Raw genomic sequence first — 18,473 nt, 5'->3', positions numbered from 1 at the left:
CAGCCCCCGCGCAGCCTGCACACCGCGCTCTCATCCGCCCCACCCCCGCGCGGGCCCATCCGCCCCCGCGGCCAGCCTGGGGAGCGCCGAGTGACGCCTTGCGCCTGCGCCCCACGAACTTCCTGCCGCGGAACGCCCCACCCACTCCTAAGAAGCCCGCCTCCGAAGATCGCGAAAGACCCACCCGTTGCACGCTATTGGTCGAGGTATCCGAGCCGTTGGCTCCCAGACCCGCCTCTTCACCGCCTCTCCAGTTTCCCAGGGCGGATGCGCCTGCGCTCAGCTGCCTGGGCGGGCTGAGAGGCGCGGGTTGAAAAGTCTCGTTCCAAGTTTGGAGAGAGGGAGAGAGAGGAGAGCGTCTCAGACCTCGCTACCCGCAAGCGGGGAGGAGGCAGAAGAGAAGATCGCGGCGTCTGGGGAGCACCCAGACAGCCAGACCGAGCTCAGGCTTTCCGAGCTAGGAGTGCGTGACGTGCCTGGGAGAGGCAGGAGCGCCTGCGATCGGGCTGCTCTTGACTAGCGAGAGAAGTCCGAGGCGGCAAAGGGGGGCGAACGACCCGACGCAAGATGGCGAGTAAAGAGAGTAAGGAGGCCCTGCGGGGCGGCGCGCGCCGGGGCTACGGGGGGCGGCGGGCGCGCGCCGGGGCTACGGGGGGCGGCGGGCGCGCGAGGCCGCGGCACGCGCCGACGAAAGGCGCGAATTGGCGTGAGGAGCAGGGGGCGGGGCTGGGCGCGAGGCTAGCCGCGCGCCTGGAGGGGGCCTGCGCGGGACAGGGCCTGCTCGCCGAGGGCTGAGAGCACTTCCGGAGCCGGGCTCGGGGCCGAGGGGTAGGCCCCCTCCCCCACCCGCCTCCCCCCTTCTGCGGCCTAGCTCCCTCCGACGCCCTTGACTGGGGGCGCAGGCGGTCGCGGTGGAGAAGTAAACGCAGCGGATTCTTCTTACGCCTGTTCTTAGTCCGTCTCGGGGTCGCGGCCTTCGTCCGTGTTGGGAGGGGGGGTGGGGAGGATCTGGAGCCCGCCGGACTATGGCTGCCGATGTTGGCGTGGTGGGAGCTGGGGCCTCCTCTGAGGCGGGGGGGGGTGGAGGAAGCAGGCCTATGGGCTGCTGCTACACGTGGATTTTATCTATTTGTGTGGGTCGTGGCGCCCGTTTACAATGCAGGTCATCTTAGACAGGTGCGAACAGCTATAAAAAGGCTGAAAATCTCGACGTTAGTGCAATTAATGACCCAATTCGGTAAGCGCAGGAGATACTGATCTTGAAAGTGGAGGTGAAAATGCTTCCTGATGTTAGTCTCCTCACTTTCTGGGAGAGCGGTTTGTGTGCGCATAAAAGGTAAAAGGAAAGAATAGATAAGGTGTGGCCCTTTCGAGGTGACCTCCAGTATCCGTTTCCATGCTTTGACTCCGACCCTTCTCAGCCACTTAATTGTGGGCTTTCTCCAAATTTCAGTGTTTGAAGATACTGTGGAGGAGCGTGTCATCAACGAAGAATATAAAATCTGGAAGAAGAATACACCGTTTCTGTATGACCTGGTTATGACCCATGCTCTTCAGTGGCCCAGTCTTACCGTTCAGTGGCTTCCTGAAGTGACTAAGTAAGGGTTTCTGGCAACTTTTATTTTGTGTAGATTTAAGTACCGTTTTAAATTGCTAGGTATTACTGATAATGGTATTTTACACACAGAATGTAAATGTGTAATTGGTTAGGCCGAGGGTGAGGCGGCAAGTGGTTATGTTCAAAACTTAAGATCGTTTCAAGCATAGAGGTGTGTTGAGAGGAGAGAATATTATTGTGATACCAATGGTGTGTATAGAAAATACTGAATATTTTGCCATTCCGTGAACTCTATTAGACCAGCATCTCGACTCCAGATCAAAACATTATTTTCAAACTTAAGAGGAAAGATTACATATATAACAAAAGCTATTACAGCTTGATGCATTTTTGGTAACTGAATACAATGTGAATACACTTAAACATATATTTAATTACTAGCAAAAGGAAAAAGAATTTGGCAATAGTCAAAGAAAAGAGTCGTTTGGTTTCAGTTTATAATTCAGGTTGCGATTTTTGTTAAGTGATTTTTCTTGAATATTTGTAACATTTGGCATATAAATTTGGTTTAAGCACTTAGAATAATAGGAACTAACATGTGAAGAGTTTAAGCCTCAGAACTACAATTGCGGTTCACAAATTTAGCAGTGAGGAGAAGGGCTGAGAATTTTAAGCAATGCTTCAGCACACACTACTGGTGATCTCATAGCTTACCAACTAGGGCTCAACCAACCCAAACCGGTTGACTCCAGAAGTCAAGGCACCTCCTTCATTAGACTACCTTTATCATCTAGGCATGTACCTTTTCTATAGGAATATGGGCACATACCTTAAAAGTATATTGAATTTTTGTATTGTGAGCCTATAATTAGGGTTAAATAAAACTAATATACAGGGGAGATTTTGTGACCAGTGATAAAAGGAAGCCAGTTTTAAGCAAAGTAACTTCTAAGGACTAAATTCCATATATGAACATTGACTTCCCAGATACAGACTTTCTGTTGTCTCAAAAAATCTTATGTTTTTTATTTGCAGGTTTTTTTTTACATTAAAATGCCTCTTTAAAAATCTAAGTGTACAGTGAGAAGTCTTAAATGGCTAAATAGTGGGGGCTTATAGGCATTGATTTTATTTTTTCAGCACTGGTTCAAACCCAGGGCCTCAGCATGGTAGGCATGTGCTCTGTGGCTAAGCTGTTTTTTGAGCAAATTCTAAAATAGACTGAGGGTTGGCAAGGTGGCCCAGCATGGTAAAGGCACTTGTCTTCAAGTCTAAGAATTTGAGTTCAGTCTCCAGAACCCACATGGTATTAAGAACTCTTCTGATCTACACATGTACACTGTTGTAAATATACATATCCACACACAATGAATAAATAAGTAAACAGTACAAAAAATATATTGAGCTGGGTGCCGTGGCACACGGCTGTATCCTAAGTTACAGGCTTGCCTGAGTTTTATTAATTACCATGTTTCTTTTCTCTTTTTTTTTAAATTTTTTTTAGACAGGGTTTCTCTGTGTAGCCCTGGCTGCCCTGGAACTAACTCAAAAAGACCCACCTGCTCGCAAGTGCTAGTATTAAAGATGTACCCAACCACCACCTAGTAAGACCATGTTTCCCAGAAAAAAAATCCAAAGGGCAAGAGAAAAGTTAAGTGGTTAAGAGCACTGGCTGATCTTATAGTGTGCCTGGGTTTTTGATTCCCAGTTCCCACCTGGCGTCTCACCTTTTGTAATTCAGGTCCTAAGAGATGTGATGCTCCTTCTTTTAAAAAATTATTTGGGGTTGGGGATTTAGCTCAGTGGTAGAGAGCGCTTGCCTAGCAAGCGCAAGGCCCTGGGTTCGGTCCCCAGCTCCGAAAAAAAGAAAAAATTATTTTATGTGTGAATACACTGTAGCTGTCTTCAGACACACCAGAAGAGGGCATCAGATCTCATTACAGATGGTTGTGAGCCACCATGTGGTTGCTGAGGATTGAACTCAGGACCTCTAGAAGAGCAGTCAGTGCTTTTGACTGTTGAGCCATCTCTCCAGCCCTGTGATGCTTTTTTTTTTTTTTTGGTTCTTTTTTTCGGAGCTGGGGACCAAACCCAGGGCCTTGCGCTTCCTAGGCAAGCGCTCTACCACTGAGCTAAATCCCCAAGCCCCGTGATGCTCTTTTCTTTCTTACACGGGCATGAGGTATTCATGTGGTGATAAGACATACGTACATGCAGGGAAAATAATGCTATGTTTCAAATAAGTCTTGAAAAAAAATTAAATAATAACAAAAACATGAACCTATCTATTGATAAGATTATTCAAGTTCTGTTAATCAGGTCTTAAAAATTACTAACGGGGGGCTGGAGAGATGGCTCAGCGGTTAAGAGCACCCGACTGCTCTTCCAGAGGTCCTGAGTTCAATTCCCAGCAACCACATGGTGGCTCACAACCATCTGTAAACAGATCTGATGCCCTCTTCTGGTGTATCTGAAGACAGCTACAGTGTACTGATATGTAATAAATAAATAAATCTTTAAAAAAAAATTACTAACAGTTTGTGGTTTTTGAAATCTTTTTTACTTAACTGAAGTATAATAGAAGAGTGGGGTCTTGGATGTCAGAGACTGGGGTTTGAGTTTTGCTTTTTTTTCTTACTAGCTTTGCATGCTAAGGCAGAGTTTAGGCTCTGTTCTTTTTTTAAGATTTATTTTGTATGTGAGTACACTGTTGCTGTCTTCAGACACACCAGAAGAGGGCCTCAGATCTCATTACAGATGGTTGTGAGTGACCATGTGGTTGCTGGGAATTGAACTCAGGACCTCTGGGAGAGCAGTCAATGCTCTAATGCTGAGCCATCTCTCCAGCCCCAGGCAGGACTCTTGTCTTTTTTAGTTGTCTCATCTACAGATAACTGAAGTTGTTAGTAGTACTGTTTTATGTACATTTGGGGAAATAAGCTCCTGCATGGTAAGTGTCTTGTGTAGAGTGAAAACACAGTTAAGTGATGACATACTGATTTCCTACCTCACCATGATTTTAATCTATCTACCTATCTATCCATCTATCTATTTTAAACACAAGGGTTTATTATGTATACAGCATTCTGTCTGAATACATGCCTTTAGACCAGAAGAGGGCACCAGATCACATTACAGATGGTTGTGAGCCACCATGTGGTTGCTGGGAATAGAACACAGGACCTCTGGAAGAGCAGTCAGTGCTCTTAACCGCTGAGCCATCTCTCCAGCATTTGTTTATTTTAAAGACAGGGTCTCACTATGTAACCTTGTCTGGACTGGAGCTCACTGTGTACATAAGGCTAGCCTAGAACTGTTACTCCTCAGCGTCTAAAGTACTGGGATTAAAAGTGTGCCACTATGCCAGGCCTCTTCAGAAGTAATTTTAAAGGTTGAAATACCATGGTTTTTTTTTTTTTTTTTAGGCTTTAATGAAAGCTTTTTTTCTTTAGACATGGTCTTATTATGTATCTTTGACTAGCCTAAAACTCAGAGATCTGCCTTCAGAGTGCTGAGATGAAAGGCTTTATATGTTCTCATACCCAGTAAAAACTGTTTTTAATGTTATCTCTGATGTATTTTACTTGAAAGTTTTTAAAAAATAACACAGGGCGTTGGGGATTTAGCTCAGTGGTAGAGCACTTGCCTACCAAGTGCAAGGCCTTGGGTTCGGTCCCCAGCTCCGGAAAAAAACAAAACAAAACTCAACAGGGCTGAGAATGCAGGTTAGGAGTCCCTGAGTTCTAACCCAATGCCATCAAAAAGAGAAAAAAACCCAATAAATATTTTGAAAAAAATAACACAGACTGAGTGTCCCCTATGATGTGCTTGAGAGCAGAATCTGCATTTTGTAGAGTTTATTTGCATATATTTAATGTGTTGGGGATAGGTCCCAAGTCTATATATACCCTAAAAATAATTTTACACTGTATTTTCAATTGCACTTTTACTTTGATTAAATAGTCACCATGAGGTTAGGTGTGGAATTTTCCACCAGTAGCCTTGTATTCAACAAATATCAGATAAGTGGAGCATTTTGAATTAGGGAAGCTCAACCTATAATTTTGTATGTTGCCCTCAGCATTTAATTTCACATTTATATGGTGATGGATGCACCATGGTTTTGTAGGTTAGAGGACAACTTTTAGGAGTCAGTTCTTCCTTCTACCATGTGAGTTCTGGGGTTCAGTCTTGAGAAGTGAGGTTTAACATTTAGCTTAACCAAAGATAAATAAATTACATATTTAATTACTTTGAGACATGTTATTTTGTTCTGTAGCTCTTCTTGGCTTAAAACTTGCTATGCAGAATAAGCTGGCCTTTCTTAGAGAGGACTCTGCCTCCCAATGGGTGAGATTAAAGAAAGTCATGCACCACCATGTTCTACCTTGAAAATGTTAACTTGTATACAAAGAAAGTGAGATAAAATTGTGGGGGGTTCAGAGGTTTGGAGATTATAAGAAGAAATCACAAAGTACATATTGAATCTTGAGCACCATGGTCCTTTGTTGGGTTTTATTTTGAGGGTATAGAGTGACTTGTAGTTTATTACCATATACAGTCATGGAAATATTGGCTGATTTTTTTTTAACAAAACGCCTGTCTTTGAGTAACAAGACTATGTTTAATATATTTTCGAATAATTACTTGGACTTGTGTCTGAACAATTGATTTAGTCTTTTAATATTTATTTATAAGTACATTGTAGCTGTCTTCAGACACATCACAAGAGGGCATCTGATCCCATTACAGATGGTTGTATCCACCATGAGTTGCTGGGATTTGAACTCAGGACCTCTGGAAGAGCAGTCAGTGCTCTTAACCGCCGAACCATCTCTCCAGCGATTTTTTTTTTAAGTTTTTATAAACTGGAAAGTGAACACAACTGCATTCAAGGCATGCATTCTGCCACTGGATTATATTCCTGTTCCTTGTTAAGTAACAGTCAGTACAGAAGTCTACGGCGCAGAGAATAAGTTCCCTTCCATGCCAGTACTCCTAATTCCCTCTGCTCTAGTGAAAGCAGTTTTAAATTTTTGGCCCATCTTGAGAGAATATAGAAGTGCACTAGTTTTTTTTTGTCCTGAAGATTGAATCCAGAGCCTCATAATTGTGGTCAAGCACTCTACCACCAAGCATTATTACCAAACAAAAAAAACACTTTTTTTTTAAATAAAGATTTAGTTGGTGGGAGTGGCCTTGAACATGAATCTTCTACCTTAGCTTCTGAGTAACTACGATGCTGCACTATCAAACCTGGGTTCCTTATTTAAGTTTGTTTTGTTTGTTATTTTGAGACCAACTGACCTCTGCATTTCAGTTCATGGGATGTTTTTATGATAGCAAGTTGTTGCCAATTTGTGGTGGCAGATAACTTTAATCTCAGTATTGGGAGATAGACAGCAGGACCTGGTCTACATACAAAGTTCTAGGACAGCCAGGGTTACGTAGACCCTGTCTCTCAAAACAAACAAAAGAATATATTGGAGATTATCAGTATGCTGTCACACCCATTCTTTACGAAGATGCCACACACAGTCCTACTTATGAATACAATTTGTGTCACAGTTAACTTTGTTAATGGGTATTTAGGTGGTATTTGGACCTTTGCTGCTATAAACAGTGCTACTGGAAATAGTCTTATAATAGAGCCTATTTTTGTGATTGTTGGGTCAGTTTCTTTAACATTGCAGTTACACAGTAAAAGGACTTTGGTAATAGAGATTAAGTGGGGGTCTTTTTTTTTTCTTTATTAACTTGAGTATTTCTTATTTACATTTAGATTGTTATTCCCTTTCCCGGTTTCTGGGCCAACATCCCCCTAACCCTTCCCCCTCCCCTTCTACATGGGTGTTCTCCACCCATCCTCCCCCCATTACCACCCTCTCCCCAACAATCCCGTTCACTGGGGGTTCAGTCTTGGCAGGACCAAGGGCTTCCCCTTCCACTGGTACTCTTACTAGGCTAATAATGGGGGTCTTTAAAACTTGAGATAGGGTCTATTTCATTGTGTGGCTCTGGCTCACCTGAACCTCATTGTGTAGATCAGGTATGGGGTCTACTCCCAGAGATTGACTACCTGCCTCAACATCAGAGTACTGGAATTAAAGGTCTGGGGGTTGGGGATTTAGCTCAGTGGTAGAGCGCTTGCCTAGAAAGCGCAAGGCCCTGGGTTCGGTCCCCAGCTCCGAAAAAAAGAAAAAAAAAAAAGGTCTGTACCACCATGCCTAGCTTAGATTGTTATTTTTATCAGTGCCTTTTTTATCAGTGTGTCCAATACTGAGGAAAATATCATGAGTTCAGGAAAGTAGGTTGGGTTTTGGGTTTTTTTGTTTGTTTTTGTTTTGTTTTTTTTTTGTTTTGTTTTGTTTTTTGTTTTTTTTTTTTTTGTTTTTGTTTTTTGAGATATGGTTTTTCTGTGTAGCCTTAGATGTCTCAACTCTATAGACCAGGATGGCCTCAAACTTAGATCTCTACCTGCTTCTGCCTCCTAAGTGCTACTATTAAAGTTGTATGCCACCATGGTCTGAAGTAGGTTTGATTTAATGGTGGAGATAAAGGACTTTTTAGTAAAATGTAAAAATAATCTTTATGTGAGAAACAAGTCATGTGAAACCGGAATATTTGAATTTGAATTGAATTTTAGGATTCCCCCAGTTTAGCTGGTACAGTGCTTCTTAGAAAGGCCCTATAATAAACTGTCTACCTGCTTTTATTATACTTACTGGTCTTCATTTTCCTAGTCACTTTCTCTCCTATAATCTCTTTTGAGATATACTTAAGATCCCTTTCATTTTTAAGCCACTGTTGTTCCCTGTAAACATTTTGGTTTGTCCAAGTTCTAAAGTTCACTATTTATGGCCTTTTCCTCTCCAACACTAGAAATTAACCCAGGATTTCATGCATGAGAGTTGAATGCTATAGTACCAAGCTATATTCTCAATAATACTCTTACCTTTTTTTGAGTCAGGGTCTCTGCTTAGTTGTGCACACTGGCCTTGAACGTAGGGCGTGGTCCTGTCAGGCCTTAGTTTGTGATCTTTCTGCTTTAGCAGCCTGAATAGTTGAGATTATAGATGTAGGCCACCCAGCCAAAGCCTAAAATTTCCAAGTTAATTTTTCTGAGTAAATATAGATATGCCTGTCCCCCCAAGCCATATATTTTTGGCTTACTGTGTATGCATGAACTAATACCTACCTTTCAAACCTAGTATTGCTAGCCACTTCTATCTATCCCTTTCAGGAGTTGTGTGTGTTCTATTTTACCATAAGCCAAACCCTAACTGGATAGAACTTAATTTTGTAAATTATTACTAAATGACATGCATGTAAATAATCTCCAACTCTAAGGGGCTGGGGATTTAGCTCAGTGGTAGAGCGCTTACCTAGGAAGCGCAAGGCCCTGGGTTCGGTCCCCAGCTCCCGGGGGAAGAAAAATAATCTCCAACTCTTTTGGTTGCTATTTTAGAAAGTCACTGATTCCTTTGTAAAGTGAAATTTAGGAACAAACATATATGACCTAACTTGTCTGGTATTGGGACGTAGACTCCTACTTTTCTGTGGGACAGTGGGGCACAGTTGAAAATTGTTCTAATAAGACAATGGGAAAGCGTTGTTGATACTTAGCAGTGCAAAAATTGCTGTTTGGACCATGATGCCAAGGGGCACTGGCAAGTTTTTCAGCTTCAAGGTGAATTTCTGTTGAGCAAGGTAACGGAAACACTTAAAATTGAGAATGTTCACTGCATAGGTATCATAAACAAAAATAAGTGATTTTTATATCATGTCATTTCACTTAACCTCTTTTTTAGGTGAAGAAAATGAGACTGGAGAGGTTGCGCGTATAATTGCATATAGCTAGTTTTAGTTTGCACCAGGATATAAACCCCCATTTTTTCCCTCAACACTTCACTCATTCCATTTTACCTCATTGCCTCTTACTGGGAAAACAGAAACATCTATCTAACATATTAAAATGTTGGCTATATTAAAATGTCAGCTATGGGCTGAAGGTACAATTTAAGAAGTCTAGATATGAGTATAGATCAGTGATGGGTTTCTAGTTAGTGTGTTTGGTGAGTTGTCCTAGGAAAGGTAGCATTTACAATGATAATTGAGGGCAAGGAAGATGACTGACTCTTCAGGAAGGAAAGAAAAACATTTGAAAGTATGGGGATAATAAACCTGGTAATTAAATGGGAAGCAGGTTTATGGTTGGTGTTAAGTAAATATTTGCTAAAGAAATGTTCATGTTAATTTGGAGGGAACCAGACTGAATTTGTTAGCAGCTCAAAGTTCTTATAGGAGTCATTTGACTTTTTTTCTCTTACACAGACCAGAAGGAAAGGATTATGCCCTTCATTGGCTAGTGCTGGGTACCCATACATCTGATGAGCAGAATCATCTGGTGGTTGCTCGAGTTCATATTCCCAATGATGATGCACAGTTTGATGCTTCCCATTGTGACAGTGACAAGGGAGGTGGGTATACTGTGTATTTCAATATTAATGTCAAAGGGAGTATTCATCTTGGCATATATATTGTAGTTAGCTTTTGGCTTAGCAATGTGACTTTTAAAGAACTAGTAACACAACATGTGAGGTTTTCACAATAACGTTTACAGTACCAAGAAATTAGGATTAGTCTAGCGAAATGAAAGGTTCATAGGAAATTGTTTAAGCACAATATAGTGTGTTTATAATATTCTCAGCAATTAAGAATGAAAAGAAAAACTATATGCACCAGTACGGAAGGTGAGATTTTTGTTAATAATCAGATCTTAACTATAAAAAGGCTAATTTTTTAGTTTTTTTTTAATACACAAGGTAGAACAAACTATTAACTTAGCATGGTAAGCAATCCATTATATTGAAAATGGGCTTTGAGAATAAATTTCATATAGCAGGTAACCTGTATTTTGGAGAGTTTCTTTTTCTCTTCAATTTGTGTTCTACTCTGACAGGGTAAAATCGGTTGGGTTGATGCACTAAATGACTTGTGATTTTTAATCCTGAATGTTTTGTTTGTCTCCTTACATTAGAATTTGGTGGCTTTGGTTCTGTAACAGGAAAAATTGAATGTGAAATTAAAATTAATCATGAAGGAGAAGTAAATCGCGCTCGTTATATGCCACAGAACCCACACATCATTGCCACAAAAACACCATCTTCTGATGTTTTGGTTTTTGACTATACAAAACACCCTGCAAAACCAGGTATGTATTAATAAAGCCAGGCCATCACACATTTTTCTTGATTAGAGATAATATTTTAAAAATACTTTAAAGTACTGTACTGTTAAGACTGGAAAATCGGCTCAACAGCAGTTAGAAACTCTGTTGGCTTTTCTATAGGATGTGGGTTCAATTCCCAGCACCCACATGGCAGCTCATAGGCCTTTGTAACTCTAGTTCCAATTCTTTGGGCCTGTGGGCACCATGTATGTATGTGGTGCACAGATATTCATGCAGGTCAAACACTTGTATGTGTTTTTGTAGAAAATATGGAAGTCATTTACTCAAAATAAATTTGTAAAATCTAAAGTAGTCTGTATAACTTTTAAAACTTCACAAAGTGAGGGATTTCATAACCACCTCTAAGCTTGGTGATTCACTAGAACCTGATAGCAAATTATACTTGCAGATGTGGTTTACTGAAGCAAAGGATCCAGAACAAAAGCAGAAGAAAATAAAGATATCAATCAGATAGGCAGTAGATAGGTCTCCACAGGGTACGAATACAGGCTTCTGAGTACCTCCTTTCTGGAGTCAAACAGGAGATGGTTTTTCTATAGCAGAAAACTAAGTGACTGTCCAGAGAAGCCTGTTTGAGGCCCAAGGTCTGGAGTTCCTAATGGAAATCTGGTCACAAGTTCCATATGCACTCATGGTAATGAAAACCAACAGCTTCAATAGTGAAGTTAGATGAATCCTTGATAAACTGTACTACAAGAAGTTGCTAAAGCATGCTTTCATTGGTCTGAGCATGTCAAATTCTGAAAGGATGGCCAAGGGTCATCCATGGTTTCAGGCTACCCAGGGTATGTAAGGATTGAATGACCAGATATGCTGGATCTATTTCTAAAAATTGCCTTGGGATGAGATGATGGGGTAGCTACTACACAGATTTATGGAACAGCTATAGTTGTCAACATTTCTGTATTAGTGATAGTATTGAGCCCAAAACCAGTCAATGCGCTTGTGGGTTCAGTGTAGAATTGCTATTTGATTCGGTCAATAATAAAAGGAGTCTGAAGCTTGGTTCTTAACCAATTCTGATAAACGGATCACTTAGTGGTTAATATGTTTCATTTTCCTCTTAGATCCAAGTGGAGAGTGTAATCCTGATCTTAGATTAAGAGGTCACCAAAAGGAAGGCTATGGTCTCTCCTGGAATTCTAATTTGAGTGGACATCTCCTGAGTGCATCTGATGACCATGTAAGAGCTGATATTCTTTCTTAATATTATACTGAGCATAAAATTGTCTTAGATCTAAGCTACAGGATCTCTGTATAGATTGAAAATTTTCTAAGATGACATAGATTGCTGTGTTAACATTTTCCTGAGCTTTAAAACAATTAGTTTCAGATTACTCTGTTAGAGCCTTAAGATTTTACAAAGCTCTTTTGAAGATTGGAGGATTACCATTGTTTAAAAGAATACTGCTAGATTTACCTTTTCATTTATTATTTGTGTAAATTCCAACAGGCTCTATTTCAAAAGTTGTGCATCTGTTGCCACTAATTTTAGATTATTTTCATTAGGTGTCTGAAAATGAAATTCCACAGATGTTAAACAATTACTCCTTGCTTTCCTTTTGCTAATAATAGCTATAGCTAGCTGATTATGGCCTATGGTATCCTAAAGTGGGCTTAACACCACCAGATTCTCTGCTTTGGGTGTGCCTCTCACATCCAAATAAGAAAGAGATTAGTCTTTTCTGTAACAGTCTTGTCACTATTGCACCAGTGTGCAAATCTTATCTTGCCTTAGTATGTAGAGTTTATAGCTGAATAAATTGTTAATGACCTCTCTACCCCAGCTACCAACATTGCACCTTCTGGTACCAGGAAGGGTGCAGCAAGTGGTAAAAACATGTAACTGCCCTGCAACCATAGGGTGTATTGTATTCAATAATAGGATCCTAAAGATCTAGTTCTGATGGACAACCACAGTAGCAATTGTCTATTTTGCTTTAGGGAGATGAGCATGTTCCTAAATAAGATGTTACCTTTTAAATCTGGTATTTTCATAGCCTTTGTTCTTTTTTGTTCTCCCTTAGACTGTCTGCCTCTGGGATATAAATGCAGGACCAAAGGAAGGCAAAATTGTGGATGCTAAAGCAATCTTTACTGGCCACTCAGCTGTTGTAGAGGATGTGGCCTGGCATCTGCTGCATGAGTCCTTGTTTGGATCTGTTGCTGATGATCAGAAACTTATGATGTAAGGTGGAAGGTTCAGTGGAACCTTGATGGGTAATCTGAATGACAGACCATTAGTGATTGGCAGACTGAGTTCTGGCTCTTGAAAGTTATGTTACAGTTTTAAAATGAGAAATAGCTTTTTGTGAGTTATACTTGATAATTAGCTGCATGTATGTAGTGAACAGTTTATTTCATTAAAAATGAAGAAAAATTGTTAAGAATGTGAAGAAAAAGGCTTGAATAGTGATAAATTCTAAATGTGATCCAGTGTTAACTGATTAGAGCTCAGGGAGGAAGAGTGTTTCCATTAGATGGTGTGGCTATAGAGCTGCATTAAAATAACTGAACTCATGCTTTATAAGTAACTATTGTACTACTGAGACTAGGAGAACAATGTATCGAAATTTGACAAGGCTAATTATAGGTAAAATAAGGAAATGCTGTAGTCTGTATTTTGAGTACCTTTAAGATGGTATATAATTAAGATAGAAATTCAATAAAAGGAACTAGACTAATTGTCCTAGTTATTTGGAGGTTTAAAACATGTCATTTAATGGACAAAAGCCCAAATTGCTGTCTGTGTGTGGTTTGTGTATTTGTGAATGGGTAAGCATATCAGAGCTTCATATAGAAAGAAAGAACATCTACTGAGCCAAAGCTCTTGGGAGCTGTAGGTGCTGTATGTATGCCTTGTCTTTTTGTGTTTCAGATGGGACACCAGATCCAATACTACTTCTAAGCCCAGCCATTTGGTGGATGCACACACTGCGGAGGTCAACTGCCTCTCATTCAATCCCTACAGCGAGTTTATTCTGGCAACTGGCTCTGCAGATAAGGTTTCATAGTTTGGTTTTCTTTCCAAGTCCTGTTGTTTTGTTCTTTAAAGATCATACATAAAGTATAGAAGTCATTTTCATTTGGTTTCTTTTCCATATAGACTGTAGCTTTATGGGACCTGCGTAATCTGAAACTAAAACTCCACACCTTTGAATCCCATAAGGATGAAATTTTTCAGGTATGTGACAGTTTTGGGTGTCTTTGTTTTATTTATAGTTGTGTGTATGCATATAAACATATGCATGCTGAATCAGACATGTGGAGGGAGGTTAGAGGACACGTTCTGGGAATAAGTTTTATCCTGCTACCTTGGGATTAGTGGCTGAACTCAAAATTGTCAGGTTTTGTTATGGCAAGCAGTTTTATTTATTAAGCTGTCTTGCTGTACCAGTTTTCAGATATCTTTGTCAAGGACTTTATGAGAGGGGAGAATATTTGAAGATATTTCTTTTATTTGGTGGGATTTGACATTATTTTTTTAGAAAGCTTCTCTTGATTCTACTATATAAATCTATCAGGATGATGGATTTTTTTTTTTGTTGTTGTTGTTGTTTTTGAGGCCCCTCCCATCCAGAAGAAAGAAACATTCTTCCAAAATAGAATCAGTTTAAAACACATTTTCAAGGATTTTTCTGTTAAGAGTGCTAATATGGTGGGTGTACTGTAAAAGAAACCTTTTTTAAAGATTTATTTCTTTATTATACATAAGTACACTGTAGTTCTCTTCAGACACACCAGAAGAGGGCATCAGATCCTATTACAGATGGTTGTGAGCCACCATGTGGTGACTGGGAATTGAACTTAACACCTCTGAAAGAGCAGTCAGTGCTCTTAACCACTGAGCCATCTCTCCAGCCCAATAAAGATCTTATACATAGTTTTAGAATAAGCTAATTTTAAAGGTTTTATGGATGGTTGTAGGCCTAAAGTTTTCTGGGGTTCCTGAGTTCTTCAGTAGTAGAGAACTTTCTGCTTGTAAATTCGGGTTGCATGGAGTGCTTAAGGACTTGTGGGATGCAGCTCAGTGGTAGAGCAAAGCACAAAGTGTTTGGTTCAACACCCTCAAGGTGGATTGGTAGGTGGGGGTCATTTGAAAGCCTTGAACAGTGAAGTCTCTAGGCTAAGTGGATATAGAATGTGAGGTAAGAAAATGCAGATTAGAATGATACTTACAAACTAAGGTACAGCTGACTCTTTAAATCTTCAAAATATCTATTGCTAGGTCCACTGGTCTCCACATAATGAAACTATTCTGGCTTCAAGTGGTACTGATCGCCGCCTGAATGTGTGGGATTTAAGGTAATTTAGGATCTGGTGACAAGGAACTACATAAATGTGCCAATCTAACGGTATATATCCATTATACCAGGAAAGCAATTTGCTGATCCAACTTAAATAAACTATTAGCTACCTAATAGTTTCTGTTCTGTAATATAAAAGTAAGTCAGCAAATAACATAAATTGGTCATGTATTTTGTCCCTGTTCTGCATCAGCAACAAGTGGTCTTAACTGCTGAGCCATCTACCTTTATGCTACAATTGACTAGGGATGTAGCTCAATGATAGAGCTAGCATACAAAAGGCTGTGTGTGGGTTCAGTCTCTTAACAGCGCAAGCATTAAAATACTGTTGGTGTCTCCTTGGAATAGCATATAACATAGATAACAAAATTGTTGGATTTGGGTGTTTTGTTTTTCATTTTTTGTGACACACAGTCTTGTGTTGTGTAGCTCAGATCAGACTGGCCTCAAACTCCTGGTATTCTTGCCTTTCCAAGTGCTAGGACCTGTACTGCAGTGGACAAATTCAAAGCTATCTTCTCAAACCAACAAAATTTAATTTATTTGGAGCAGACAGGGAGAGGCTAACTTAGTAGAAGACTTTGCCTGCCATGTGTGGGATTCTGAATTTAAACCTAGCCCCCTTCCCCATCCCATCCCAAAATTCATAACATACCTTTCTTTGACTTACAATTCTAATTCATTAATGTCAGTTATAAGTTGAGCTAATATTTATTATGAATATTTCTTCATTCTGCAGATTTAATTATGAGTGGCTCCAACCCATTTTTAGAAAATAAACAACTCACAATTATAAAAAACACTAAGCCTGTTCTCAACGTTCTTAAAGCTGGGACCCTTTAAAATATAGTTCATGTTGTGTTGACACCCAGCCATAAAGTTATTTTTATTGATACTTCATAACTAATTTTGCTGCTGTTATGAATCATAACGTTAATGTGTTTTCATAAGGTCTTAGGCAGCCCCTGTGAATATATTTAACTCACAAAGGGTTGTGACCCATAGGATGAGAACCCTACTGTATTTTTTATAGAGAAATAATTTATGGGTTGATAAAGCATACATTTGTGTGATTAAGATTTTGCTCTAATGGAAGTTTTATTTTCTTAATAGTAAAATTGGAGAAGAACAATCAGCAGAAGATGCAGAGGATGGGCCTCCAGAGCTCCTGGTATGCATTAGATTAAATATCATGCACACTTATTTTTTACTAGTTGATCTTAGGAATTGGGTCCCTCAGAGCTTCAAATGTTAGCTTGCCAATGATTTCAAAAAAGGAAGTCCAGGAAGTTTTTGTGATTAGCCTCTAACATTTATCACCTATAGTAAGTGAAGCCCCAAAAGGTTTTTGGAAATGTTTGCTTAAGGGTGACTTGAGCTATTGATTTCAGGTATAATGGTTTCCTTTTAGTCTTTGGGTGGGGGGTTGGGGGGTAGTGTTACTGCTATCTGATTACCATTACTTACTAACAATACAGAAAAACTTATAATCACTTTTCTATGAAATACTGACAGGCTTAATAATGGTTCTTTGTCCCTTTTCTGAATTGTTCACCATTTGTCTCCTCCAATCATTTGGTCATTGTCTCTAATGTATGTCTTAGCACTTATGTATTAATGTGTAAGTGCATGAATTTTAAGGTATAAAGAAAACCTTTGAGTTACACAGAAGGTGTTCACTAACATCCACTTTGTGTAAGCTCCCTAGCCCCTTTGGTTTCTGTGCCCGGCAGCTCCAGGCAGAAAGGAGCTTTAGACAGACCAGCACGTTTGGCATTTATATCATTGCTGCTTAAAAGACTAATTCTACAACCCAGGAGGCTCAAGCAGAGTCTTAAGACCGCGGGTTGGGGTGGGGTGAGTGAGTGAATGTGTCTGTGTTACCTTAAACACCTTAAACTTCTTAATTTTTAGTTACTATATTATGTCTTAGGACTATTGAGAAGAGACTACTGTGAAAGAAGGCGAGAAAAGAACCAGGAAGATTTCCTCAGTCAGGCCCATGAAAGAGCATATGACCAGACATGTTAGAAATGCTTGGTTATTATTCATTGCAGAGGCCAGAGAACATAGGGATGAAGAAACCCTACCTAGAACTTAATGTATGAGAATTCTAATCCTTTTTCTCAAAGTTCAGAATTCAGAATATTGGGGCTCATGTCACTCTACCTCTAAATGATGGGGCAGGCTAAGAAGACTGTTCAAGAAACTCTTGGAAGTCTTAGAACTAGAAAGCGTATGAAATCAAGACCTTTTTTTTCTATTAAGTTTATTCATGGAGGACACACTGCCAAGATTTCTGACTTCAGTTGGAACCCCAATGAACCTTGGGTCATTTGCTCTGTGTCTGAAGATAACATCATGCAGATATGGCAAATGGTGAGTTGGAATTTTTCATAACTCCTGTAAAACCATTTCACTGGTGATAGAATGTAATAAAAGTATGTAATTTAGGTGACTATTAAAATTTGTGGGGGTGGGAGCAATTTAACCAAAGCTTAAGATCAATATATCTGGAACTCATGTAAAAGTGATAGGAAAGAACCAACTTACCAAAGTTGTCTTCTGATAATAATAAAGAGATTTAGCTCAGTATCATTTTATCCACCGTCATAAACACATGCACTATATTGACATTTCTCATCACACTATCAGCTGGGATCTTGATAGTGAGGGGGATACCAAGGTGTTAAAATAAAATAATGCAAAGTACTTGCATTATTCCCTCAGTGACACTTGAAGTGCTTTCAGGAAGCCAATTCTGAACAGTGACTGTGCATGGGTGACTATGTGTAGACAACTACATGCTGGCAAATAATTATTAAAGGGTCACTGAAACACATTGACAGTAAATTCTGTTTTTACCTGTGAATTTATTTGGTTGTTATCTCCAGGCTGAAAATATTTACAATGATGAAGAGTCAGATGTCACGACATCGGAACTGGAGGGGCAAGGATCTTAAACCCAAAGTATGAGTTGTTTCTATTGAATGTATTGCTACACGAATGCTTGATTTGTCAAGCGCCAAAAAGGCATTGTATAGTAGGAAATGTAAGTGGGATGGCTTCTGGCATTCTTTACCCTCTGATTCTAGCACTTTCAAGTGAGCTGTTGCGTACTGTATCATATTGTAGCTATTAGGGGAACAAAAAGGAATGTTGCTTAAGAATGGACATCATTGTTTTAAACACACATTGCTGGGTATTGCCTTTGATTCAACTGTCATTTTCTCAAACTTTTAAGTGCTTGCTCAAGTTCCCAAATATGCGAGGATAACTTTTACACTTTTTCCTTCCAACACTTCTTGATTGGCTTTGCAGAAATAAAGTTTTAAAATAAAGTTTGTTTTGTTCT

At 39.8% G+C, this 18,473-nt stretch overlaps 1 protein-coding gene across 1 annotated transcript; it reads left to right on the top strand.

Annotated features, from left to right (window-relative positions):
• Window positions 1–293: 293 nt before the first annotated feature.
• Rbbp7 (RB binding protein 7, chromatin remodeling factor) lies at window positions 294–18,451 on the top strand. Its single transcript, NM_031816.2, has 12 exons — window positions 294–583; window positions 1,454–1,598; window positions 9,893–10,038; window positions 10,599–10,772; window positions 11,879–11,994; window positions 12,839–12,999; window positions 13,690–13,816; window positions 13,918–13,995; window positions 15,040–15,116; window positions 16,232–16,289; window positions 17,387–17,497; window positions 18,013–18,451. The coding sequence occupies exons 1-12, from the start codon at window positions 568–570 to the stop codon at window positions 18,079–18,081; spliced, it is 1,278 nt and encodes a 425-aa protein (NP_114004.1). The 5' UTR covers window positions 294–567; the 3' UTR covers window positions 18,082–18,451.
• The last annotated feature ends 22 nt before the right edge of the window (window positions 18,452–18,473 follow it).

The sequence above is a fragment of the Rattus norvegicus genome, chromosome X (genome assembly GCF_021556685.1).
Source record: "Rattus norvegicus strain SHRSP/BbbUtx chromosome X, alternate assembly SHRSP_T2T, whole genome shotgun sequence".
In the NCBI taxonomy this organism is placed as follows: Eukaryota; Metazoa; Chordata; class Mammalia; order Rodentia; family Muridae; genus Rattus; species Rattus norvegicus.
This window is presented reverse-complemented; position numbering and strand designations above follow the sequence as displayed.